Raw genomic sequence first — 27,941 nt, 5'->3', positions numbered from 1 at the left:
GCTGAGGCTACTTTATAGACTGATGATAAAACAGGTGAACAATTACTGTACTGTATATCCATTCCCTTGAACTCCTTGGAGGAAACAATGTAACAAATAGCCATTCTTTGCAGTTGAACAATGAGGCTACATCCTCTCCCAAAACACAAATTGCACCTCTGCGCATCCTCAGATGCACCCTCCTGGTGAAGACATACCCAGGGCATGGAAAACAAGTAAGCAGCTTTTGACACAGCTTCAACTGTTCTGGGTCTGAGACCTATTTCAGATTCAGCCACGCAACCATGAAACAACTGGATGATGGGGGCTGTAGTCCAGCACTTCCAAAGGATGCCAAATTAGGGGAAATTGCAGCGCTGGTAAAGAATTCTGCGCATGCTCAGAGGCATCCTCAGGAGGTGTGGCTTCACATATATCCACATGCAAAAATATGATCTCGGGGCCTGAAAAAAAGACTCTGTGTCAAAAGCCTGCATCTTGGAATAAGACCTCAAATATGTGAAGCCGGGATGAGCTCTCTGGGCAACAGTGCGCTCTGATCAATGCGATCTCCTCTCTTCTTCCATCTGCCACACTCTCCTCAAAGCCCCAAGGATTCCTTCTGCCCATGTGTGTGTGTGTGTGTGTGTGTGTGTATGTATGTGTGTGCGGTTATTGCTGTTTAGCATTCCATCACGCACTCGTTTCCCCCTAATCACTGCTAGGAAACCGGTGCCTTTTACCGGCAACTTCAGACCTGCCAGGAACAGCTAACAGCCCTGACTGCGCATGATTAGCTCATAAACACCACCCAAGCCAGGAAGGGAAGAAAGCACAGTGCCAGGACGCCTGGGTTCTCTGGCCAGGGAGTGGGGGGCCTAGAGCAGGAGAGCAAGGATGAGGTGGTGAGCCAAGGCTCAAAAGAGGCAGGGATGTGGGGGCGGGTGGGGAGGGAGGGAAGATTTGGGGGCAGATCAGTGTTGATCTGGGCTTTGCTCCTTGAGTAGGTGCGGAGCGGAAGGTGGAGGAACCAGAGACCTCTATTCTCCAAGCTGCCCCTCCTCTGTCTCCTGCTGATTTCATATTGGATGCAAGACTCCCCATTGCAGAGATGCAACCATGTTGTGCCTGGCTAGCAAAGCGGTGGCACAAACTCCACACTGCCTCCCTGAGCATCTCCACTGCTAGAGGCACCTCTAAGCAGCTCACACTCCAAGGGGTTGTTACAAGTAGAAACAAGACTGCTGAGCTGCTGAGCTCCCATTCAAAGTGGAGACATTAAGCAAGAATGATTGTTTGATGCCCTCCTCCCACAATCGGGACACTTCTGTGCACTCATTAAGCACAGCACACACACACTTGCACGCATGCACATATGCATGCACCCACACAATCAAGGACATTCGCGGTACCTCCTTTCATACCAGCGCAATATGTGCATAATCGAGAAGGCAGATAATACTGTTTGGGCAAACACTGTGCACTCTCAACAGGTGCATTTCGAGAGTACACGGGAGAGGGCCTTCTCGGTTGCTGCTCCCAGACTTTGGAACTCCCTCCCACAGGAGGCCAGACTGGCCCCATCTTTGCTGTCCATCTGTAAGCAGGTGAGGACCTCTCTCTTCAGGCAGGGTTTTCCCTAATGACTGCCTGCCTGTATGAGGTTTTTTAATTGATTGCTGTACCTTACTACTTTGAATATGTTCTGGTGTTGATTTTGTTTATGTTTTTAAGTATGGTATTTGTTTGTTCCTTGTTAGCATTTGTATACTCCCTGTTGTTAGCTTTAAATACTGTCTTTTAATGATATAAGCCACCTTGGGCTCTTTTAAAAGGAGAAAGGTGGGGTAAAAATATTATAAACAAACAATCCAGTGCTGTGCTACAGATGGAGCAGATAAATCTGGTTAAAATATGCATAAATGGCTTTACTTCCCCAAAAAATGTAAAACAAAATTGTAGTGTAACACAGATCAAAATAAAATACTGTTTACACCAAGTGCTGTTGTTATAAACAACAATTTTAAAATAATACTGTTCTAATTCTATATTAGATGCTCAGCAATGAAGACAGGGTGGTTTTCTGTGGGAGGGAATTTGGTAATTCAGGGGCTGCTAAAGAAAACCCCTATGTTTTGTGCTTACTTACCTGATTCTTGGGATGAAGTTGGTGGGGAGTGGAACAAGCCTTCTCCTCCTCTTCTACTGGAGACTGGATGCCATTACAGCTGTTGACTTCAGATACGGCAGCACTGAACAATGATATGTTGCATCTAAATCAGTGCCCAATGTTATTTAGCCAATAGGTTCTCCATCTTCTTTTTCTACCTATTTTATCGTCTATCTGTGACAATATTCCTTTTTCACTTCTCATTACATGACCAAGTATTCTAGCTTTTAGCACTGGATGACTTTTGTGATTTCTTGATTTTTATTCATTCATCTTAGTTCTTCTTTGTTGGTCACCCCATCGATCCAAGACATTCTTAGTATCCTGCAATACATCCATGCTTCAAAGGCCTATATCATTTTTTTTCTAGCAACCCATCTTAAAGGCAACATAGTGGCACTGGGAATATATCTAACATCAAATAGTGCACATTTACAAACCCAATCTTGAGTTTTCATTGCATAATTCATCCTTAATCTTTAAAAAACTGCTCTGGTTTCTCAAGACTTTTAGTGCAGTGCTATAATACTATGGTTCATGCAAACAAATTCCAAAATACTAAGAATATTCTGGAAGTAGGGCTTTCACCAAAAATCTTGAATTCTAGGCATGACCCCATGGACCAGAGCACACCAGGCCCTCCTGTCTTCCACTGCCTAATTAATGGTCTAATTAATGTTGGTAGCTTCGATGACACTCTCCAACCATCTCCTCCTCTGTTGTCCCCTTCTCCTCTTCCCTTCACACTTTCCCAGTGTCAGGGCCTTTTCCAAGGAGATTTCTCTTCTTATGAGATGGCCAAAGTATTGGAGCCTCAGCTTCAGGATCTGTCCTTCCAGTGAGCACTCAGGGTTGATTTCCTTCAAAATTGATAGGTTTGATCTCCTTGCCGTCCAGGGGACTTTCAAGAGCCTCCTCTAGCACCACAATTCAAAAGCATCAGTTCTTTATGGTCCAGGTCTCACTTCCATACATCACTACCAGAAAACAGCTTTGACTATGTGGACCATAGAGTTTGACTCATAATAAAACATGTAGCTATTCAGCATGGACAAAACGTCCCTCAAAATAGACCCATAACCCACATAATCAGGGCATAGCTTTGTGTACCATGTACCTATGGTATGGCTATATCCTTGTCTATAGATATATAAGCTAACCAGTGTGGTGTAGTGGATAGAATAATGGACCAGGACTCAGGAAACCTGGGTTCGAATTCCTGTTCAGCCAAGAAAACTCACTGGGGGTGATGGAACTGGTAAAACCATTCTGTAAATATCCCACTTAACTCAAAAGCCCTATTATGATCTCTATAAGTCTGTTCTGACTTACTACACATAACAACATAGATATATACAGTGGTGCCTCGCATAGCGAGGTTAATCTGTTCCGGATTAACCCTTGCTATGTGAAAACATCGCTGAACAGATCAAGAAAACCCATTGTTTAATGCGTTCCAAATGGGCCGAAAACTCACCGTTCAGCGATGTTTTCCTATGGCTGGCAGCCATTTTCGCGCCCTCCCCTCGCTTACCAAGGGCGCGAAAATGCTGCGCGTGGCCATTTCAGGGCTTCCGGCAGCCATTTTGGAGCCGCCGAACAGCTGATCCGCGGGTCGCAAAGCGAAGGTTGGTAAGCGAAACGCTTACCGACCTTCGCTATGCGAGTTTCGCCCACTGGGGCCATCGCTTTGCGATCGAAAAACCCCCCTCGCTATGCGGATTCGTCGTTCTACAGTGCGCTCGTTAAGCGAGGCACCACTGTACCTGTATGAGCATATATTGCTGTCCATGAGCATGATTCATATATGTGTATTTGGTATGTGTATGTATGACCATGACCAATGTGATTATGTGTGGAAATTTTAATGGACCTAAAACGGGGAGGCATGGTGTGGAACGGAAATGTATTTTTAGAAACTGAAAGTAGCACAAAATCTGATATTCTATTAACAGCTAACATAAAACCTGGGCATCTTAAGGGGGTGTGCATGCAGCATGGGGCCAAACCAAGAGAAGACATCAATTTATTTACCAGATTTATGTTTACCCCCAGAGTTGGAGACTGCATATATAAAGCTATCCAATAACTCTATTAGAGGCACAACAATCCTCCTAGGTAGATTATAAGGAGCATCTGAAAATGCTGTAGCTTATACTTAAGCAAAGATATTGGCCCCTCTAGTTCAGTATTGTTTAAAGTTTGGACTTTAAATGGACCGACAAAGCATCTTTCCTGGTCATAGCTGGAGATGGCATGGGCTGAACCCATGACAGTGTGCCTGCAAAGCAGGTGTTTTAATACTGAGTGAACTTTCCCTAAGGCCAAGTTGGAGGTAACTCAAGACCAATCACTGGTCAAAATCTTGTTAGCCTAGTAAACTGTATTAGAGTAGGCCAACTGAATCAATTGGGATTTAGTGAGTCAGCTCTTTTGTAAGTTTCATTGATTCAAATGGGCCTACTCTAGTTGAGGGGCTGAGGCTGAAGGTCACGTATGTTTGCATGGACATTTTGCTGAGGAGTTTTCTTTTCTGGGCTTCCTTTTGGTCTCTCCCACCGCATGGCCTGGGGGTGGGGCTTTCTGCTTTAAATGAGCATGTCCCAGGACCCTGGGCCCTTTTCCCTAGGAAGCTGGGCTGAGGCTGAAGGCCAGGTATGTTTGCATGGACATTTTGCTGAGGAGTGTTTTTTTTCCCCCTGGGATTTCTTTTGGTTTCCCCCACCGCATGATTCCATCTCTGGCCCTAATATGGTAAATAGGAAGGTCAATTAGATTTGCATACACCTGGGATCATACTTCTGCACTATTAAAGAGCAGGCCGGGTAGGTGGGGCTCGTCAGCCATGGAAGGCAGCCCATCTAGGAAAAGGAAAACTCCAATTTCAAACCTCTACTGCCTTGTGGCTGTATCCACTAACGGAAAACGTATCAGGAGTTAACCTAGAGGCAAAATCCGGAGCCGGAGTCCCGAAGGCAGTTCGTGTCGTTCTGTCAACTCCTGCGACGTTGCTGGAACCAGTTGTATTGGCTCTTGCCTTTCCATTGGACCATTTCAGCAACGTGGAGAGGGGGGATCTGCTGCCTGGGTAACAGCCTATCCTCCATACTACTTTACCCAGGCTTCATGCTCTGGAGAGGACACTCCTCGATTCAGAGCATGTTATCATAGTCTCGCGAGACTGAAGGATTCCTATGCTACTCTAGTTGTAGTCTCACTATGCTAAAGTAAGCTGCCATTAGAGTAGGCCCATTTGAATCAATGGAACTTATGTAAGAGTACACTTACCAATTGGTTCAATGGGCCTAACCCAGTGCAATTTACTACACTAAGCAACAAGATTTGGTGCACTGAATTTTAGGGCCTCACACAGAGTTCAAGGCAGGCATTCTCAGTTAAAGTCCATCACTTTCCCCATAACCCGCAGTCCGTAAATCCTGCCAGACTTGTAAACATATATGCAAATTCCCCAGCAGGGCAATAGAGTGGTTAGGATAAATCAAAATGTCACAATAGTGAGATAGCATTTGAGTTCTTCAGAGCTTCAAGCTTGATTTAAGCAAAATCAGTAGCAGGGAGGGGAGAAGAGGGAATATGGCAACATGGTGTTAAAGGCACAGGATCTATAAAGGATGTCTAAAATATACAGGCAAGTATGTATAAAACATTACACATGAAGCTGGCTAAGCTCTACTATGAAGCAGAGCAAAGTAACTTATTACTAAAGATGGCAAGTAGTGAGTTATTTCATTGATTTCATTCTTTGGCACTATGGAGAAACAATTTCTGCTTTAGCTACCCAAATAGTTTTGGGCTGCACCTGTATCTAGTATACATAGATATTCTGTTCTTTTTGTATATGTGCTCAAAAGCACATATTTAATGTGCACATGTTTCCAGAGACCACATGTGGATTGGTTTCTATTTTTGGATCAAAGCTTATAGCAGGCTACAGCTTCCTAAAAGCCACCTTTTCAAAGTGTGCAAATGGTTTATCTTGCTTTTTAAAAAATTCTTTATCCCATGTGCCCAAACTGCTTGTTCTATTTTTATCCCAGGCTCTTCCAAGAAGCTCAAGCTAGCAAACGTCAGTCCGGTTCTCTGCTCCATCCTTTTGTTCTCAAACATCAGTCCAGTGTGACTAAGCAATCTTTGTGGCTGAGAGAGAAAAAATTGAACTCGGGTCACCTCAATTGTAGCAAAACCCTGTGCCACAGGCCGAAGCATCTTTTATGTACCTTTCAGAGCTGAATTAGAAGTCAAGGTTTTGTCTAACTCCCTAGCTAATGCAAAAACATGCTGTAACAGAGCAGTGCAGGTTTGTGTCTCTTGAACCTCTACTAAAAAGAATTCCCCAGATAGTTCCTGGGAATTCTGTAGTCCAAAAACACAAAATCTGCCTACCTCTGTGCTGTTAAAACCACAGCTGCTTTTAACATTTTAATATCACTTCCAAGTATTCAAAATGCACCAGCATTATCTACCTATTACCATTACAAAAACTCTTTAAAGAGACAGAAGGGGTTATCTAAATTAGCAACCCAGTGAGCACATGGCATAGGCAAGATTTAAATCAGTTTGGGAGCTATGATATTGCATTGGCTCGGAACTGGTCTTTGGGGTTCCCTCCAACACTTGGGGGAGGATTTCGATGACATGTCATTCACCCCCCCCCCAGCAACTGTGTTTGAGCTTATGAGTGGGTTTTAACATGTTTGTGCGTAACTTGGTGAGAAAAGGCCAGATTACTCATCAATAAGTTTGAACTTGCTTAAGGGTTCAAACGTGGGTTGCAGAGAAAATGTGAAATGTCATAGAAATCCTCCTGCTAGTTATACTGTCATTTATATAACCCAACTCCACTGTAAGCGAATGGGGCTTCTTTTCCAAGTTGCTCCGTTGGCCATTACACTACAGCAGGACTCATTTTTTAGGAACTTGTCCACGTTACATGCCTACCCCTGCTGAAAACCCAGAGAGTTAACAGAGCCTAGAAAAGTTCCTTTTTGGGGGGGGGGGAACGACCACTCCCCAGAGGGAGAAAATACCACCACATTTCTCCTATCCTGGCCAGACTGCATTGGCTGCCCATTCGTTTCCACATCGATTTCAAAGTTTTAATGGTTACCTATAAGGCCCTAAACGGTTTGGGACCTCGATACTTGGCAGAACGCCTGCTCCCACCAAGATCTACCCGGACAACCCGCGCGAGCCAGAAGGTGAGGCTGAGGAGCCTCACGCCGAGGGAGGCCTGAAGGGAAAGGACTCGAAACCGGGCCTTCTTGGCGGTGGCTCCTCGCCTTTGGAACAACCTCCCTCCTGAGATTCGCACGGCCCCCTACGCTGGGTACATTTAAAACCCAACTAAAAACATGGCTTTAGATCCAGGCCTCCCCTCCTGCCAGCATTTAATTTAATTTTCTTTCTCTTGTCTATCTATCATTTATTATCCTTTGGAATGTTCTGTTAGTAACGATGTTCATGGATTTATATTATTTTAATTGGATACATGTTTGTTGTTAGCCGCCCAGAGTGGTATAATATACCAGATGGGCGGGATAATAAATAAATAAATAAATAAATAAATAAATAAATAAATAAATAAACCGCGCCCCCCTAGCCAGCGTGGCTCGTGACCATCCAGAAAAGGAACATATTTCCAGGCTGCGAACTTTGCCCGAGGACGCACAACGGCGAGGCGGGCGGGAGCTGGACCTCCCGCGCCCTTCCCTCCCACGTCCACTCCCCTGCGTGACCCCGATGGCCAGCCGTCGCCTCCCCGGGCTGCCCCTCGGCCCACGTGCGGACCCCCCGAACTCCCCAAAGAGCCGCGCGTGAGCAAGTTGGCGGCGACTTCTTGGCTTTGACTCCTGGGCCACGAAAGGGTTAACTGCGCTTGGCGAGGTGTTTTTTTTTTTTCCTTCCTCCCCCCTCCCTCCTCACCCTCCCCACCGCCCGCCCGCCCGCCCGCCCGCCCGGCTAACTAACGGGATCTCCCTCCAGCCCTTTGGTTCACCTTACCCAACCCCTCTTCGCTTCTCTGCTGCAGGGATAGGCGGAGACCGGCTCGGTTTCCCCTCCTTCTTACCAACAGTCGCGCCCCCCCCTCCACACTTCCAGGAATCACCCAGAAAAAAAAAAAGGAGAGAGAGGATCAAAAGAAGGAGGGGGGAAGGGGAGGGGGGCCGGGGTTTACACACAGCCACTTCCTGCCAATCAGAGGCCGGCCGGCCACCCCCTGGCGGCCAATGAAAGTTCGGCCCATTCATAAAAATAAATACAGTACTCGGCCACACTCCGCCCCGCCGCCACACACAGGGCGCGCGAGGCGTCCCACCTTTTCCCCGCGTGTCGATTCCGCCCGTGTCGATCGACCCACAGGCTGTCTTGGGGAAGCGGAGCCGCGTCAACTCTGCTTGCCGCTCGACCTTCTTCTCTTTCGACCCCCCCCCTCCGTCCGTCCCTCCCCAGTGCGGCCAGCGGCAGGCTGAAATGGGAAGCTTGGCATGGCTGGGTTGCCCCCTTCTTCCCGCCCTCCCTCCTCCCCGGTCGCTCGGCTAACGGGAAAAGCGCTTCTCGAATCAAGAAACGCGCACGCACATTCACACGCACTTCCAGGAAGCCAGAGGAGAGGCCGCGGTTCTCTGGCGAAGGGAAATCGTTCGCCTGGCGGGTGCCCTCTCTTCGCCCCCTTCCCACTCCTCAACTTCTGCTCTTTCCCAGTCCAGTCTGGGAGAGATCGGGAGGAAGGAGAGAAATATATGTATTTTGGTATCGATTAATTTTCGAAAACTGGGAAGAAACCTCGGTTGACACCGCCGAAAACACCCGCCACCGCCACCCCCGCGACCCAACTCTCTCCGACGCCGGCAGCATTTGAAGCATGGGAAAGAGAAGCGAGCGACTCCGGATCGATCTCGGCAGTAGATCCCGCAAAGTGGAGTTCATTATTTAATCTGGATATTCTCTCCCTTCCACCGCTAGAGAAATGCACCAGCGATCTGGCTTGCACCGCTCCGCCAAGGTAAGCGAGTTCAAAGCGACGGCGGCAGCAGCGAAGGAAAACTCTCGTTTCGGGCTTTAAAAAAACACACACGCCAGAATTAGTAGAATTATAGAAGGATTTTTTTTTTAAAAATGGGAAATACCGGTCTAAAGGAAAAGTAAGACGATGCTGCTTGAACAACTAATTCAGAACAACTGTGGTGGTTTTAAGGTTCAGTTTGTTTGCGGGCAAACTCTTTTTTACTTATAATAAATCACTTTTATCTTTTTTTAAAAAATTGTTATTAAACAAAATGAAGATATGTAGCTACATTCTGGAAACCAAATATCAGGCTAGTTTGAAAAAAAATTGAAACTTACAAAATCTGAATATTCATTTTCACTTTTGAGAACTGGTGAATATTTTGTTCCCAAATATTAAATATTTATGTATTTATTATTATTTATTAGTTCAACAAAATATTAAATATTAATATTAAATGTTAATTCTACATTAAGTTTCCATATTCAATACTCTTTTTGCTTCCAACTGCCTACAAACTCCTAGATCTAGAATTTGCAGTTGGAAGTACTGGCAGAGAGACTATTAAAAAAAAAACCAGGAATTTTAATTCTTTGACCCAACAAAAAATGTTCTTCACCTCTCCCGATCAGGGAAAAAAATAAATAAAATCAGGCATTATTTCTTCACTTCTGGCTTGTCAGGATGAAACAGGTTTCCTTTGCTTCTTCCTTCTATTCTGTGCTTAAGATTGTTATTGACCCCGTGTTTCATTTCATTGCTGTTCCATGAAAACGGGGGTGGGACTACATGTCCCATCACCCTTAGCTATACTGGTTAGAGCTGATGAGGTGTTGCCACCCCACAACATCTGAAGGGCTCTGTAGGACATCAGCAAGAGAAAATGCACAAACTGTGCATGCAGAAGTTTCCAGATTTCCTCGCTAGTATTTCTGGATGACGGCTGGGAAGACTTCTGTCTGAAACTTTGGCAAGCTGCAACCAGTCAGGTTTTTTTTTAAGAGAATGTGGAGGGAGTGACTTACTATAAGGCAGCTGGTTCCTACACTCCAGTCCAAGTTAAACATATTTAAATCCTGTAGAAACATAAATACATCTTTAACTCTTCCTTGATGAAATTGACAGGGTTTGTGTATTTCTTATTTCTGTTTGTACAGTATACTGCCCTGTTACTGCAAACACTCTCTGGGTATTCACAACACATTAAATCATCATTAAAACCAACAATACAGAATTACAGTATACAATAAGTACAATAAAACCTTGTCACTATCTTTAAAAGCCCATTGTATTTAATAATCATCATCTTAGAACTGCAGAGTTGGAAGGGATCCTATAGATCACTGAGTCCAGCCCTTGTCAGAGAGAAGCACAGTGGGGGAATTGAACTCCCAGCCTCTAGCTCCACCGCCAGATGCCTAAACCACGGAGCCATCCAGCAGTTCAAATAGAATTACCAAATTTTTAAACAAATTTGGGCATCTCATGTCAATGAAACCAATAAGAGCCAGCTTTGTATAATTCTGCTTGTAATCATTTCCTAAAAATTGAGATTCTGCTGAACCTCTGTAGGAAGTTTGTTCCAGAGGGAAGGGGCCACAGCCAAGAAGGCATGGTTGCTGGTGTTAGCCAGTGAGCTAATAAAGGTTGGGGATATGTTCTTATCTTCCGGCATCTGTTGTCTGTTTGACAGTGGCATTTTGCTGAAGTTTCTGTACTGACTTCAAGGGCAGCCCTACATAAAGGACATTACAGTAGTCTATTTTAGAAACAACCAATGCACGAACTACTGTTGTTAGGCATTTCTTACCCAAGTAGGGGCATCACAAGGCAAGCAGCTAAAGCTGATGAAAGGCATTCTTGGCCACAGCAGAGATTTGCAACTCCATAGGAAGAGCTGAGTCCAGGAGTAGCCCCAAGCTGTGAAGCCGATCATTCAGGGGGAGTGTAACCCCATTGAGACCAAGTAAGTATCCCACTAACCAGTCCAATAATGACCCTCCCAACAGGGGGATCTCCCTCTTATCTGGATTTCAGTTTACTGGCTCTTGACCAGTCCATTTTCGACACTAGGCAGCATACCTGTACAGTGGGGTCTTGACTTGAGAACTTAATCCATATTGGAAGGCGGTTCTCAAGTCAAAAAGTTCTCAGGTCAAATCTGCATTTCCCATAGGAATGCATTGAAAACCATTTGATCCGTATCTGCTCTTTTCCGTCCATAGAAACTAATGGGAAGCTGTTATTCCGCCTTCGACCACTAGAGGTGGAAATTTTGTTTCTTTTTTTCTTAGGTCAAGAAAGGTTCAGGGAAGGCAGGGAAAATACAGTCCAGGCAGTACAGTACCAGGCAGTCTGAAGACTGTCTCCCAATCCACTCTCTAAACGCTGGGAGGAGTGAGGAAGCAGACAGGCACCCTTTTCACTGGCCAACAATTAACTGAAAGTTCAAATTTTGCACTTTCCCTGCCTCCCACGTGGTTTTTTCAGTTCTTAACTCAAATCTAAGTATGTAAGTCAAGTCAATATTTTCCTATGAGAGTGGTTCTTAAGTCAAAATGTTCTTAACTCAAGCCGTTCTTAAGTCAAGACCCCACTGTACAGCATCACCTGCAGATGAGGAAAAAGAGGGGCAGAACTGCGTGACATCCACATACTGATGGCAATTAACTCCAAACCTCCCTGTGACGTCTCTGAGTGGCTTCGTACAGATACTAAAAGACCACTGGGGAAACAGCCAGTCCCTGATGGAGGTCCCAAGGGGTGAACATCATCTTCCCAAGATGTCCAGTCTGAGATCAGCCTTCAAGACTAGAGATCAGATGGAGGAACTTCTTCCACTGCCCTGAGTCTTAATAGCCATCTCAGAAGGACCAGCAGGGCTACACTCCCCCTTGTCTGCTTCCCTTAGGAAGGGTGACCAATGCTATTTCAGTTCCATGGCCTGGCCTGAACCCCAGATGAAATGGATCTAGGCTATCTGTTCCCTTCAAAAACACCTGCAGCTGGCCAGCCACCACCCTCTTGATCAACTTGCCCAAGAACGGAATGTTAGGAGCAATCTTATAGTCATTAAAAATCATCAATTGCTACATTTAGTTTCTTTGGAATGGGTTTTATAATGGTTTCCTGTAAAAGAGACGGTAAATGACCCTCCCGCAGAAAGATTAATGATGTAAGTAGCCCCATGGTCAGCCTTTTTTTTTTTTTTTTTGCTCATTTTAAGATTTATCATGGGATGGACAAGGATCAAGAGAGAAGGCAGTGGCTTTGCAGCATGCAATTGCCTTGTCCACATCCTCAGACCCTACTAACTGAAACTGATCCAATTTAACCTGGCTAGACAGTGCATGGGAACGCCTTCAGATCTACTGATATCAACAAGGAGTCAAGGTTCTGATGGATGTTCTCAACCTTAGATCTAAAATGAGCTGCCAGTCAGTTGTAATTGTCTGCATTTGGATGCAAATGATTGTCTTTGTCCAGAAGAGATAAGGCTATGGACTACAGAAAAGTTCCAACTGTTGGTTGGAAGGAACCACTGGATACTGTGGCTTTTTAAAGAAGTCTTATGTTTCTTATGATATCCTCTGGATGCTTCACTGACAGCTTCCGGGTTGAACTCCTTGAGAGCTTTTCTCCATCTGCTCTCTAGCCTTCTTCATCGTTGCTCCGTCATCACTCCTCTGTCAACCATAGAAAAGGTCAGGCTATGCAGCAAAGAGAGCATTTAGGAGTAATTGTGTCTACAGCTCCGATCACCTCTGAATACCGTTGAGTGACCAGAGCATCGACAGGAGTGTCAACAGTAACATCTGGGACTCCCACCACCACCAAGACATCTTGGAAACGAGTAAGATCCATCAGTCTTTGGTGGAAGGACCACAGTAATAGGCGCCTCTTCCTCACAGGAGGATATAGTTGCGTTGAGTCCAAATCTTAGCAGGAGATGATCTGACCATGACAAGGGGGAGGAATCAAGGTTCAGGTCATCCTCTCCCTGTCCTGATGTGAACACCAAGTTGAGGTTATGACTTGTGACATGCATAGGCCCCTGTGGAATGCAGGGTTGGGCCCATGGCCACTATGGCATGCATGAACTCCAGACTGCTGCATCTCTGCATATATGTTGAAATCCCCCAGAAGCAAAAATATGGAGACATATTCTGTCACTTCTATTAAGGAATGTGTGGGTTCACCAGGGAACAGGATACCAGCATTAGTCCCATTCTGTCCCTGTGGTCCAGCATGAAGATGCTTCAAACCCAGGCATGACAGGACAGAGATTGTGCTGATATTGATGAAATTTCTGTAGAGTAGGTCAACATCCTGGAAGGACAGATCCTGAAGCTGAGGCTCCAGTACTTTGGCCATCTCATGAGAAGAAAAGACTCCCTGGAAAAGACCCTGATCTTGGGAAAGTGCGAAGGAAAGAGGAGAAGGGGACGACCGAGGATGAGATGGCTGGACAGTGTCTGCGAAGCAACCAACATGAATTTGACACAACTCCGGGAGGCAGTAGAAGATAGGAGGGCCTGGCGTGCTCTGGTCCATGGGGTCACGAAGAGTCGGACACGACTAAACGACTAAACGAACGAACGAACGAACGAACGAGGTCAACATCCTGCCCGCGCCTTTCTGACCTGCCATGATGCAGGATCAGATATCCTGGGGGTTATATCTAGAGAAGGACTACTTTCAAAATGTAACTCCTTTGCACGTCCTCATTACCCCGAAAGAGGACTAGAATGTTTTGCATTAATTCATTATTTTCAATTTCCTGCCTGTAAAATTTTGCCAGTTTTGAAGGCTGAAACATCAACTAAAAATCCACTCATCTGTCTATGAATCTTTCTTGCACCTGACGTATTCTAAGCATGTCTTTTCTCCAGGAAAAGGATTTTTCCCCCCAGATTTTGTAACACTATCTCTTAACAATCTGTTGGTGTTTGAAAGCAAGGGCCCCGGACAACAGCATTAGCCGAGAGTAAAGTAAGTGAATTTGTACACATTACCATCTACAGTGGAAGAAAGCATTTCTGAGTAATGCTCTTCCAGGCATGACTAGGTTTGGGTCCAAATCTTGTCATGCTTGAAGTGGACTTAATGAAAATGTTGGGGCTAAGACCAACCGTTGCCAGGGCTGTACAGCAACTAAGGGCAGGGTAATTGCCCCGGGGTGCCAAAATTTAAAGGACACCAAAATCTAGAGTTGAATCTACTAGTGGAGTTAGGCATCCTTCAGTCTTGAGAGACTATGGTAACGTGCTGTGTGTGGAGAACCTGGAACAGCGTCTAGTGTGGCTGAGAAGGCCAATTTGAGAGTGACAATCCCTTCCACACTGAAGACAAATACAATCTGTATCCTGTCCAGCTCCCTGATTTTGCTGCTTTCGGGACTGCCTCTTGGCCTTAGCCTGCTGGACAAGGGTCTCTTCGAAATGGGAGAGGCCGTGATGCAACGCCTGCCTCCAGGCTGAACACTCAGATGTCAGGGTTTCCCATCTGTTGAGGTCCATTCCTAAGGCCTTCTGATCCCACTTGCAGATATCCTCATATCGCAGCTGTGATCTCCCTCTGGGGCGCTTTCCCTGCACTAATTCTTCATACAGGATATCTTTTGGAATCCGACCATCAGCCATTCTCACGACATGCCCAAGCCAACGTAGACGTCACTGTTTCAGTAATGTATACATGTTAAACATTCCAGCTCGATCTAGGACTACTCTACAGTGGTGCCTCGCTTAATGAGTGCACCGTACAACAACGAAATCGCATAGCAATCCCTTTTTTGGGATCGCTAATGCGATCGCTCAACGAGCTTTAGATAGGGCGAAATTTGCTTTGCGAAGATCGGTAAGCGTTTCGCTTACCGATCTTCGCAAAACGAAGCTCCAACAATCAGCTGTTCAGCGGACAAAATGGCTGCCGGAAGCCCCAAAATGGCCACGCGCAGCGTTTTCGCGCCCTCCCCTCGCTTAACGAGGGCGCGAAAATGGCTGCCGGCCATAGGAAACTTCGCTGAACGGTGAGTAAAGGAGCCTTTTGGAACGCATTAAACGATGTTTAATGCGTTCCAATGGCTTTCCCTGTCCCGTTCAGCGATGTTTCGCTATAGCGAAGGTTAATCCGGAACGGATTAACCTCGCTATGCGAGGCACCACTGTAGTTTAATCACTTTCATTTCCCCTCCACTCCAAAAGCACAAACTCTTTCCCTTCCCTTCCCTCTCCCCTTCCTTTTTTTGGACAGGGGTGCCATATTCTCCCCCTCCTTTCTTTTTTGGAAGGAGGCTCACACCTTGAAGAGGAACCAGTGAGAAACAGTACCCTGGTGATAAAATTGCTCCGACCACAATATTTTGTCCCATTGATTTCAACAGGGTCTGCACTAACTTTGACCCAGCCCATCCGATTGCAATTCTTAGCATTTTCCATCCATATCAATCCTGTTCAGCCGTTGCAGTAGACTCACTCAGCAGGAGGACAACCAACGTGGCATAGCCTCCCTAACCAGGCACCTCAGTGTCCAACTTGAAATCAGTTTGATACTTTCACCCCGTTCTCTTCAGGAAACCTTCTCTTGCCCTGGCATTGAGTGTGGAATTTTCTTTTTGTTTGCTGCACTACTCCCGTTACCGTTCTCAACGCCACACCTGCTTCTGTTTTTAGAAGGCGTGCTCCAGCTCCAGCTGAACCTTGTAATGAATTAATACAAAACATAACAGCTAATGAGTATGGCAAAGGCATGTTTCAGAAGTAATGAAAGCAACTGGAAGAGAATCCAAAATGCAGGCAGCTGGGTGGATTAATATCCATCAACAAGGAGCAGGACTTTTGTAAAGCTAATGGTTCTTAACTGCCCATGCAAGAACAAACCATTCTCAAATGCTTTGCTTTACAGCCTGCAGTAACACATCGCTCCTGGGGAAACATTTAAGACTGCTAAACTGAAATGGAGCAGAAATGCTTGATAATGGCTGATGTCATAGTCCCTGCTAACAAGGGAGTCTTGGTGTGATCCTGTGAGCCCTGACTGTAATCCACCGTTGCTCTTTTCCTCAACTAAGAGGGCAGTGGAATCCATCCCTACTTGATCTCCTCTCATCCCAACAGTGTTCTTTTTGGGTCACATTAAAACGGCTGAGATCCAGGGAAAGCTTTTATGGGGAGGGAGGGAGGAAGCCAATGGGCCAGGTGAGAAGTCTCTGAGGACCACATCCAGCCAATGCGCCAAGGGTTTCCCAAAGAATATCCAAAGCTTAAGAATCCACCGAATTTTTCTTGCAGCCATTTTGTCATGACATGCTGGCTGGCAATCCTGAGAGTTCATGGAATTGTTCATTATCCTTTTCAAGCCTTTCCCGGATAAACAGGATAAGCAGGAGGGTTACTACAGGGAATCTGTTTCCCTGGAGGATAACTATGGGGAGGGCAGGCGCAGAAGCTCACATGCCTTTTTTAGAAGGGAATTTGTGAATGGGCTACTGGAATCTTGCTGTATCTGACACAATGCATTTGAACAATGGAATTGTGCTGAATCTCCATCTTACTCTAGCCCCAACCTATTCCCTAGAGTTTGATTTCTGGAGTAATGTTCTCCATATAAAGAATTTTGTAAGAATGATTCCAAACTGCACTTTTGTGCCAGGCCTCTTTTATATGTTTGTTTTTTAAAGGGTGATACAGACAAGCTTTTGATTTCTCTACATAGGCCAAAATCCTGTTGTTTATCCCTGTTGACATAATGCAGTTAATGTAAATCACACTGGCAAACTTGTGCAAAGACGTTAGCACAAACTGGGGTACAACAGCACGTAAGGCAATGGCTTCAGACAGATTTCTGATGTTATAGAGGGACAGCAAATCGTGACTTTATTATTATTTGAACTTTAATGCAAAGGAGTTTTGGTTTGTCTTTATCTTGCGCCAAAATAACCTGGCCGCCATGGGTGCAGTATACCTTGGCCTGGGTATCTGGGCATCATCCGCTGCTTTGCTGGCCCCCTCAATATGCAGCCCCCATTAAGACCCATTAGCTTTATAAAGAACCTGTTCCTCGCAGAGAAGATAATGTTTTTGCAATGTTTTGTTGTTTTTAAGATAAAGAGATGTTCTTTGGTGTTGAGAAAAGAAATTCCTGGAATATCTTGTGCTGGTCATCCTCTGCTCTTTCCCTTTCCCACACTATCTGAGATGGCTGCTTCCAAAGATGTATTACTACATCCGGACTGATAGCTCATCCTAATCAACTGAGTATTACATTAGATATTGCTGTTTTAGAGAAAGGTCTGCCCATGAAGCACAGCTATCTCATGTGCAGAGTGATACACATGGAGCAATGCAATTCAGCATGGCTACAAGAACTATCATGATAAACATCTGTATCTCAGAGTTTACCACCCCACCACTAGGCATCAGGGTTTGGCAGGATAACGATCCTTTCTAGCATCTCAGACCACACCATTTTGCCTATATTCACCTACACTGAGATATGGTGGGAAACTCGCCATCTCTTATTATCAGTCTGTTCATTTAAAAAGTCCAGTTGCCTGCTTCAACTCTTAAATTTACCAGAAGAGTTTCATATACCTTTTGTAATGGTGGTTGTGCAAACATCAAACCTCTTGTCGCAATTGGTGTAGATCACAAGCTGAAAATGAGCCAACAGTGTGAGGTGGCTGCAAAAATGGCAAATGCTATTTTAGGCAGCATTAGCAGAAATAATTAGTCTCCATATCTCGTGAAGTACTACTTTCCCTCTATTCAGCACTAGTTAGGCTCATCTTGAGTATAATAGGACTGTTGTATCTGCAGGATCATTACCCATGGTTTCACTTATTCAGTGCCTGAAAATATCAAAGGGTTTGCTTATCTCCAATTTCCAGCATCCATGGGGGTGGGTGGGGTGGCTTGGAACCCATCTCATGCAGATACTGTGATCCTACTGTACTGTGTCCAGTTCTAGACACTGCACTTTAAGAAGGATGCAGACAAACTGGAACAGGTTCAGAGGAGGGCAACAAGGATGATCAGGAGACTGGAAACCTAGCTCTGTGGAAAAAAAGAGACCGTTTAGCCTTGAGAAAAGAAGACTGAGGGGAGATACGAGAGCACTTAGTACTTAAAAAGTATTCAAACAAAGGAAGGACAGGATCTGTTCTTCATCATCCCAGAGTGCAGGACAAATACGAATGGGCTCAAGTTAAAGGAACCCCAGTTTCGGCTGATTATCAGGGGAAAAAGTAACTGTTAGAGACAATGGAACCATTTACCTCAGGAGGTGGTAAGCTATCCAACACTGGGGGCATTCAAAATAAAAGTGGACAACTATCTGTCAGAACTATTTTGACTTGGATTCCAGCACTGAACAGTGGGTTGGACTCAATGGCCTTATAGATCTCCTCAATTATTCTATGATTCTAGCGCTCACTGCTGCAGATACGAACCTGAAAATGCTCAGTTAGTGCTAAAGTCTCAAAGGTAGACGAAGGACGACCCAGGACTTGAACAGGAGAATCTTGTGGCGCAATCTTCTTTGTCCTTTGATCTATGGTGACTCAATTTTCCCTTTGTTCTGATGGATGTCCTTTTCACTGAACCTTCCTTGATCAGGGGTTGTGAGCCTTTGGTCCTCATCCATGTTTTATACTTCCAGAATCCGTGACAATTGGCTGCAGTGGAAGAGGCTTCCAAAATGTCCAGATGTCTAATCACCGTGAACAATCACTGGCCAAAGCTGTGAAAGATTTGAGCTTGCTGACTCAAAGAGCCAGGCTCTTTGGAGGAAGAGCCCTCTTAAGAAGTTGGGTGTGCTCCATTTTGATCAGTAAAGGGATCGGCTGCTAATTTTGCTGAAACTGCTCCGCCAGAGAGGGATAGTCCTAAAATCTTGCAGGAAATGTCCCGTTCCAACTTCACCAACTTAAAGCAAGCCCCAAGAAGTATTTTAAATTAAACAATCTCTCCGCTAATGTAAATACTGAAAGACGAATAGGTTAGATTGGCTCAGTTGTGTCTCAGTTCAAACACTTGGGGGGTTAAGAGGCAAAGCCTCAATCTTTTAACTTGTACTTCAAAAAAGCACCAAGTACAGATAATCAGTTTATTTACACCAGTATGTGTGAATGGTTTTTGCTTTTTCTTTTCTTTTTTCCTTAGATGCTGCTCTAGTAACTGAGCGAGATCTCTCACTGCCAACCCGAGACACAATGGTCCCCCTCTGCTGGTGCTGCCCGCCAGTGCCTGCATCAGCTGCAGCGGTGGCCATGAGTAGCACCGCCACCCCTTCCTACCACTTCAAGAGCTTCTGTGGGGAGTTTGAGCGGGTGGAAAGTGCTCTGGAGCGCCTGGAGGCCAGCGGCTTCTACTGGGGCAGCCTATCAGGTGCGGAAGCCAAGCGGCTTTTGACCTCCCAACCGCCCGGCGTCTTCCTCGTGCGAGACTCCTCTGACCACCACCACCTCTTCACCCTCAGCGTCCGCACCACCACGGGCATCACCAACTTGCGAATCCAGCAACAGGGCTCCGCTTTTCACCTGGAGGCCCTGCCGGGTGCTGGCCATCCACCAGCCTTCCGCTGCGTGGTCCAGCTGGTAGAATACTACCTCTGCTTGGGGGCTGTTGAAGGGGGACCCTGCTATCTAGAGAGGGAGGGACAGCTGCCTGTGCCTTTGGCCCTCACCCACCCACTCCGCTGCAAAGTGCCCACTTTACAGGAGCTGTGCCGCCGGGCAGTGCGTGCCAGCGTGCAAGGGAGAGGCGACCCCCAGGCTCAGTTGCAAGGGCTGCCTGTACCCCAGGGATTGTTGAACTCGCTGTGCAGTTAAAACCAGTTGGCAAGATGGGATGGGGAAATAGTTTGAAGGCCTTGTAGTGACAGCAGAGCAGTTCCTTCCAAACATTCCTTGTACAGTACATGGACAGGACTAGCTGCACGCTCTGTATGGCTGGGATGTCTTGCTCGTTACTCATCATCGTGGAATAAAGCAACTGGCCTATGAAGCTAGTCACCTCTTTACCCAAGTAATTGCCCACAGTTCATTCCGACCTGAACTCAGTGGCCAAACACAACCTCCTGTGCAGGTGAGAGGAAGACATGATCTATTCAAGGGTTGAATAGGATGTTTGGGTATTGCGTATGATAGGAATCTTCCCCAATTCCCTCTCCTCATTGTCCCTTCAGATGTTGCTGAACGGTAGCTCCCATCAGGATAGCTGATGATGAGGGATTATGGTAGTTGTATCTCGATAATGGAGAGCCAGTGTGGTATATAGGAAAGAGTGTCACCTTAGAAATCCGGAGAGCGAGATTCAAATCCTTGCTTAGCCATGGGAAATCATTTAGCGTGGTGATGTCTAGCATCAGTAAAACCAAAGCCCTATTAAGGTCACCCTAAGTCAGATGCAACTTGACAGCACACTAAAAACAACAGTTCGGTAACGTCTGGGATGCCACACACTGCACAAAGTTGAACTGCTTCCATTGGAAGCAAGAATTCGTTGAGCAAAAATTCTGTCTGCACTAGAATCTCTGGGAATTCTAGTTCTGTGGGGATGAGGTGGTGAAGAGCCTCTGGCTCTCTTGACACTGAAACTCTCATTAATCACAGTGAACACAGTTAATGACTAACTTATAGTCCAACATCTAGCGGGCTGCATATTTCCAATTCTGCCTCACACTGAAAAGTCAATTTGTAATTCATGCAACAAATAAATGTCAAGCTATTACAAAAGTCAATTTTTAAAGAAAAGATGTACTAGACCTTAGGTGGAACCCACAGTAATCTAGTATGGAAGTCCTCCCAATCTCTCAGATGGCTGCGGCTGTCCAGCAACAAAAAAATGGTTCAAACCAAAGCAGTATTTATGGTTACTTCATATGGGATGCCACTGCTAAGGCATGACAAAAGGCCGAGTATACAGAAGCCGTCCTTCCTTATTTTTGAGACTCACATTTCATATCTGGCCACCTCAGGCTTTTGTTTTTGCTCTCTTCCTGTCAGTGTTCTCACTTGAGGTCATTCCTGGAACTTGACAGGCTTTTAAGAATGCTGACATAGGAAACCAGTTATGGATGGGCAGTGGGGAGGCAAAGAATCTACAAACTCAGCTTTTACACGGCCCCTGGTGACTCGCATTGGTTGTTTTTATAAACAATGATATTCCAAAAACCTCTCTGGACAGAGCAAAAAACAACCTACCTCTGCTAGGAAATTTAAGGGGCCTCCTAGAACATATTTTTACTTGAGCTTTCCTCCTTCCTGGACTATGACCTTCCATGTTATTGCTCTGCAGTTCCCATCACACCTTGCTACTGGCTGTTGATTAGGACACCTGGAAAGCTGCATGCCCTCACTGTACAGCAGTGGTGGATGATCTTGGTAGACCCAAGGGCCAGACTTCACACAGAAAGGGTAGAGCCAAAGATTGCTGTTGTTCAGTCGTTTAGTCATGTCAGACTCTTTGTGACCCCATGGACCAGAGCATGCCAGGCCCTCCTGTCTTCCACTGCCTCCTGGAGTTGGGTCAAATTCATGCTGATGACACTGTCCAGCCATCTCATCCTGTCGTCCCCTTCTCCTCCTGCCCTCACACTTTCCTAACATCAGCATCTTTTCCAGGGAGTCTTATCTTCTCATGAGATGGCCGAAGTATTTGAGCCTCAGAGCCAAAGATAATAATGTGCATATGAAATATAATTACAAGAGTTGCTGCAATGGGTATTGTTAAGTGAAACAATTGACTGAACTAAAAAACAGGTCATTTGACTGCAAGTCTCCTTGCATCCTCCAATGGCCTAAAAATTTTAATAAAAAACAAAAAACACCTGCCTTTTTTACCATCAGTTATGACACAAAATCAGCCACACCACTTTTGAAACTGTACAAAACCCTTCAGGAATTACCTATCAAACCAAAATGTGTGAAGACCAAGTCGTTTTTAAATGCAACAAAAACTTCTCAGATAATCTGGAGTTAAAACCACTCCATTAGCTCTTGTGGTTTGCTTCCCCAGCATTAAGGAACTTAAATCAACTGCAGCCACTGGTTGTCTTATTTCAATCTTATTCTTGGGTTAAAGGTACAGGATTTCTTGCTGGTAAGCCAGATGTCTTCCTGGAAACTACTGGGAATCCCAGCCAATTCTGTGCAGGGCTAGGCGACCCAAGAGCTGTTCTGATCTAACCGGAAGAGCAATTAAATGTCAACTCATTTGGTACAGCTAATGACACACAACATGCTGCGGAGATGAGGGCAAAAAAACAGAAAGGCAGAGCTTATATTCTGCTCCTAGACCCCAAAGCCATTCACACGTTTCCATTTGCCATCTGTTCTCGTATGTGTCTCCGGGAATTATCCCAACTTCTCTTTGCCAATTTCTCTTAATTGTTCCCCCTTATGCTATTTTTGAACAAAACCCTTTGAATTTACTGGAGAACAGGTCACATACAACCACAAACATGCATACATTAATTCCAGCAACAGTCCTGCCTGGAATTGGACAGAAAAACAAGAGCAAGTGTTATGGTCCCAAGGAATATTGACCCTTAAGAACACTGGGGACCTACTTCTCTTCTACTGTATTTGTTTTGGCCAGTCAAGCCAAAATACCAGAATATGTGGGGGAGTTAAATCTTCTACCAGAAAGATTGGAATGTATGTGTATGTGCAAATGCAACATATATCTTGGAAACCCACCTCTAGTCCACACTCTCAAACACACCATTCTTAATCTCTGCCCCTTCCGTGTATCCCCATCAAAATACTTTGCACAGTGATACACATACCAACCTGTAAAGTGCCAAGGACGACACACAACCAATTTGCCATCCAGAAAGTTCAAGTTACCAAATATACATTGAAGAGACCTTCAATATTTCTCCACAAATATTTTATTATGTAAAGTTACAGCAAAGGAGGCTTCATTCCCCACCAGTCTACGTGGCTGGGAGGGAGCACACCCCACAGCTTAATCTTCCTCTTCATCATCTCCACCACCAGCACCGCCCTGGCCCTTCTTGGCGTTCTTCCTCTTGACACGACCTGGTCGGCCACCACCATATGGCGAACGGAGGGAGAAATCGATATGCTTTTGAGAGTCCAGACGAACAATGAAGGAAGGGATGTTCACCACTTGCTTCCTTACACTTAAGTAAAAAGAAAAAATAATTGAGTACAGAGGCATGAATAATGCCTCCTTTAGAGATTACTGTTCTCTATCTGCAGCTGCCCCCCAAGTGGTATCAGATTTCTGTTAAATCACCCACTGTGTTCCCAAAGATCAGTGGCCCACACAGATGACTTAAGTGATCTCCTCATGAACCATACTTATCACTCTCTCCTGACCCTAACATTGACAGTTTAGCACCAGCGTTATCTACGAAGAATTTAGACTGCAAATCCTACACTTCATCTTTCAACACAGCTCAGGGGATGCGATAATGGGGAGTCAGTACAAAAACTGGACATTTACCAGGTTAGGAAAATCTGTATGCACATTAAAATTTGGAAAATTGTACACCTAGATTACACTACAATACAGTGAAAACAAGTTAATTAAAAGTAGTAAGTACCTCTGCCAGAATATTTTTACTGAATACTATGATACTACTGCAGCAGAAAGCTTTAACAGAAATGCACCTTGATGTAATGTAACTTGTCATGTTCTGCTGACACCTGTCAATATGCACCACCGAGAATGGAGTTGGCACAGCATTACATGGGCCAAAAACACTCCAATGCCATTTCTGCAGAACCAGGGGAAGGAACCAAGGAACTGTACATGTGTGGGCACATGTGTTTCACATTATGCTGTTGGAAGTTTCTAGGACTGGCAATTTAACTATCAAATGAGGGTAGGCCTCTTAACCCCACTCACAATTAGAAGTAAAATTCCAGAAGAATTTCAAACTGGAAGTGACTTTAAAAATCACTCTTCCAGGGGCTAGTGTGGCTCACATTCAATCCTAGAAGCGGAGAACTGGCCTCTGAACCCACCCAAGTTGCTTTGTCTCACCTAGTCTAACGTCACCAGTCATCAACACCTCACATTAGCAACAGGCCATATAGCAATAAGAGGGATCACATCAGGATTTTGTGTTGAGAAAGAACACAATGCTGTTACCTCCACTGCTCACGTGGCCAAGACCTTCGCAAGGTGTACGGCTGAGCCGCAGTGAGCCTTGCCGAAATCTTTTGAGTTTTATTTGGTACGCTGCCTCATTAGATGGGTTGCAACATTACTGAGCTATCCAGAGTTCCAATCCAGGGAAGGGGTGGGTGATGCAAAAAGAACAGCTGAGGCACTGCTACATATATCTTGGCATAGGCTATACATAAAAGACATCAGAAGCATTACTTCAGAGATAGATCCTGTCCCTGCAAACCCAAGAAACTCTTCCTGGCTCTTGGCATCATTCTCTCTAAGTCACCAAGTGCCGTTTCCTAAACCTAGTCTAGACTCCACCCTCTCCATAAGTCCTGACTCCCTGCAGCCTACCGGATGTGTCTTTGGCGGATGAGCACCCGAGCATGGTGGATGGACTTGGCCAGGCCCAGCTTGAAGACCTGAGTCTGGAGACGTCTCTCCAAGAAATCCTCTATCTTCAGACCCAGGATGTAATCCAGTTTCATCTTGCCCTCATCCAGTACCCCAATTCTGACCAGACGGCGCAATAAGGCATTGCCTGGGAGATGAGATAAACATAGAGAAAACTTGAAAAACCCCACCTAATTAGAGGTGAAACATAAAACAAATTCATAGAAACCTTTTTTTAAAAATTAGCATAGTTAATATGGAATGCTTTTTGCAGGACCACCTATGGATTTCTAAAAGTGACCCAACTTGGCTCTTTGGTCTACAAAATAATGTCATAGAAAGTTTTATGGTGCCATTAAAATAGGATGCAAAGTTATACAGATAAGGACACATCTGCAAAACTGGCAGGACCTATGAAGTGAGCCTATGATCCAACACTCTTGAAAACTTTTATTGCTTGCTGCCATAGCAGCAGATATAAAAGCCATTAAGACTTACCCTCAAAGAGACGTCGCTGATCCTTCTCATCCAGGGTGAGTAGCTCACGGGCAGCTTTGCGGATCTTGGCCAAAGTGAACTTTACTCGCCACACTTCACGCTTGTTCCGTAGCCCATACTCACCTAACAGGGAGATTGTAAGGGTTGAAATGTAAAACGTGCCTGCCCCTGGGATGCAGCTGTTTAATCCAAGATCTACTGTTCTAACTGGGAAAACTTACCAATTAGTTTGAGCTCCTGGTCGAGGCGAGATTTCTCAAAGGGTCGGCGGGGGGTGACATATGTCTTCCGACATACCCAACTCCTGGCAACTGGCATTCTGGCCTACAGGGACAAAGTCCAGGCCTGTGGACAAACAAAAACAGAAGTAATCTATGGAGGTAGCAAAAAGATGCCAACAATGAGGTTAATTTCTTTTCACTCTATTACTTTAGTATCTGAACTCTTTTATATGCCTATACAAAATAATGACACAGATTAGGCTGAAACATCAGTTCTAAACAGCAATTTAAACTCAGGTTTCCCTCCCATACTGCCAAAAGTGTACACTGTCCATACTTGTTTTGGTGTATACACTCCTAAAAATGAAAAAATCATGGACTGTCAACTTGTTTCTGAGTTACATTAATTTTCATAAGTGTTTCTAGATATACCACTCAGAAATTAATTTAGCAGCTTCCCTTTGAATGGCACTACAGGACCAGGTGGCTTGCCCAAAGTTGCAGTGGCAGGGACTCTGCTCACATCAGCCACAAACTTTTCATCTAATCTCAGCTTGTCCTTCTGAAAGGCACCGTGGCACTTGAGCAACCGGCCCCAATGTGGCAGCCAGGGGCTCTCCTACTAAACTGGCAGGTTAAACTAATGCTTAGCCAAACTGCTCTGCTTTAAACGTCAGAGATATAGTATGCTGTAATATTATTTAGCATCAACAATATATTTGTCCCCTTTCCAACCTAGAAAATTCCAACAGTCTGGCCTTATACCTTCATTAGACTCACAAAATACTCCCAGCAAGCAAAATGCTCTTTCTTTAATACAAACTCTAAGAACCGATGAAAACTAACACTGAACCCACGTAAAGAAGCAGCATACTATTTTCCTAAAACTAAGGCACTCAAATGTTTTATGTGTAGAGATGGGGGTATTCATAGACGAATATCCCCACACAGGTGGCACTGACAAGAGCAAATTGCACGCTGCAGAACCAGTGGTAGAATCACGCCATCCGCAGTGAGTGGACCCTCTGGCCCATGGGGCTGGATCATCAACGCCACCTGTTCGAGAATATTTGTGTTTGTATATCCCCATCTCTATTAACATAAAACTTGACTCTCACTCTGCATAATCATGATTCAGTTGAAATGTCCCCAAATAAGCAAGAAAAGGGATAACAGGAGAAGTATCCCTCTTTAAGTGGGTAATCTGGCAAAGTTTTCATGACAGTCAAATTGACTCATACTCAACATAGCTGGAATGCAAAAATATGCTCCTGTATCTCAGAGAGCTTAAATCTCCCATTTCACAGGATATACCTTTCAAAAAAAATCAAAAATGCTTTAAAAATATAGTGCAGTTGGGGCACTACCTGCATAATTATTTGAAAGACAACGAATACACAAAAGTTGGTGCAACCTTCCCCCCACTAAATACTTTTATGCAGAAACATATAAACCGACACTGCTGCAGATTCCATCAATTTAAAATGACTAAAAAGAAGTTGTACTAGACAACAAATCGAGAGGGAAGAAAATGGGAGCACAGAATCTGGTTAAACCAACAATATTTAAAAGCCATCCTCAAATATTATTTAAATAAAAAATCCACGACGGGTAAAAGAAACTAACAGGGCTTCTCCCCAAGAACTTACGGAACAGCTGGCCCTTCTAACTACGCAGCTGCACAGAATAATAAAAGGCGGTGGCACGAGGAGAGTGGGAATAAAAACTTGCTTAATCCCTACTACCTAGAAGACGCGGAACGAAAGTCTACATGAGGCTTGCAAAAACCCTGCGAAGGAAAACCAACCATGCGCCGACCCGCATCGTCTGCGCACGCGCGGCTGCCTCCGCTTTTAGAGGCGGCACATGCGCAGAAGACGAAAGGAACTGAAAATGGAGGCTCAAACACCCCGTTTTCCAGGCGCATGTGACACCGCAGTAGTTTCCCAACGAATGGCCGAATGCAGGGGAACTGCTGCTGCTTCATAATGTTTTCTTCTAAAAACCGACCGGCAAATTTTTGCTCCTTCGACCTCTTTCGCCGAGGCCCAGCTGTGCACGCACACGGAAATAAACCACCCTACCTCTCACCAACGTTGGCGGCAGCTACGAAAAGGAAGTGAGCACCCCTCAGGGGCTGCTTATATAGGACCAAGAACGGCCCCGCCTTCTGCCTCCTGTTAGCCAATAGTAATGAGCCCTCTTTTCTGCTTCGCCTATTGGAGGCAGGCCGTTTTGCTGAGCATTGACCAATGAGCTTCGGCTCCGCACCGTAGAGAGAGAAGGCTAGAATGGCTGAGCTGGGAAAGCACGTTGCGAGAGGTAGCGAGGATATAAATGAACTGGAAAAATAGAATCTTTTTCTGCAGTGATTTTATTCCTTGGAAAGTTTACTCTGAAGGTGTAAAAAAACACATTCCTATTTATTACTTGGCATAGGTTTTTGTGGACTGTAACCTGCTTTGGCAGATGTATGAAGAATGTATTGATTTATTGATAAGGTGGGC

General features: G+C 45.1%; 2 protein-coding genes across 3 annotated transcripts; one reads left to right on the top strand and one right to left on the bottom strand.

Annotated features, from left to right (window-relative positions):
- Nucleotides 1-9,033: 9,033 nt before the first annotated feature.
- On the top strand, nucleotides 9,034-20,910 carry LOC110078594 (suppressor of cytokine signaling 3-like). Its single transcript, XM_072976749.2, has 2 exons — nucleotides 9,034-9,173; nucleotides 19,337-20,910. The coding sequence occupies exon 2, from the start codon at nucleotides 19,387-19,389 to the stop codon at nucleotides 20,002-20,004; it is 618 nt and encodes a 205-aa protein (XP_072832850.1). The 5' UTR covers nucleotides 9,034-9,173; nucleotides 19,337-19,386; the 3' UTR covers nucleotides 20,005-20,910.
- Nucleotides 20,911-23,051: 2,141 nt separating this feature from the next.
- Nucleotides 23,052-27,617, bottom strand: RPS9 (ribosomal protein S9). 2 transcript variants are annotated; one of them, XR_012080248.2, is made up of 6 exons: nucleotides 27,519-27,617; nucleotides 25,435-25,558; nucleotides 25,214-25,336; nucleotides 24,677-24,863; nucleotides 24,302-24,506; nucleotides 23,052-23,324 (listed from the first exon to the last, which is right to left on the bottom strand). XR_012080248.2 is itself a non-coding variant. In XM_072976750.2 (5 exons), exons 2-5 carry the CDS (start codon nucleotides 25,529-25,531, stop codon nucleotides 23,147-23,149), a joined length of 585 nt encoding a protein of 194 aa, XP_072832851.1. In that variant the 5' UTR covers nucleotides 25,532-25,558; nucleotides 27,519-27,617; the 3' UTR covers nucleotides 23,052-23,146. The 2 variants fall into 2 exon arrangements, 1 of the variants encoding a protein (XP_072832851.1); XM_072976750.2 differs by lacking the exon at nucleotides 24,302-24,506.
- Nucleotides 27,618-27,941: the final 324 nt, after the last annotated feature.

This window comes from Pogona vitticeps, chromosome 6 (assembly GCF_051106095.1).
Source record: "Pogona vitticeps strain Pit_001003342236 chromosome 6, PviZW2.1, whole genome shotgun sequence".
Lineage (NCBI taxonomy): Eukaryota > Metazoa > Chordata > Lepidosauria > Squamata > Agamidae > Pogona > Pogona vitticeps.
The sequence above is the reverse complement of the archived record's forward strand: the minus strand, read 5'-3'. Positions and strand labels throughout refer to the sequence as shown.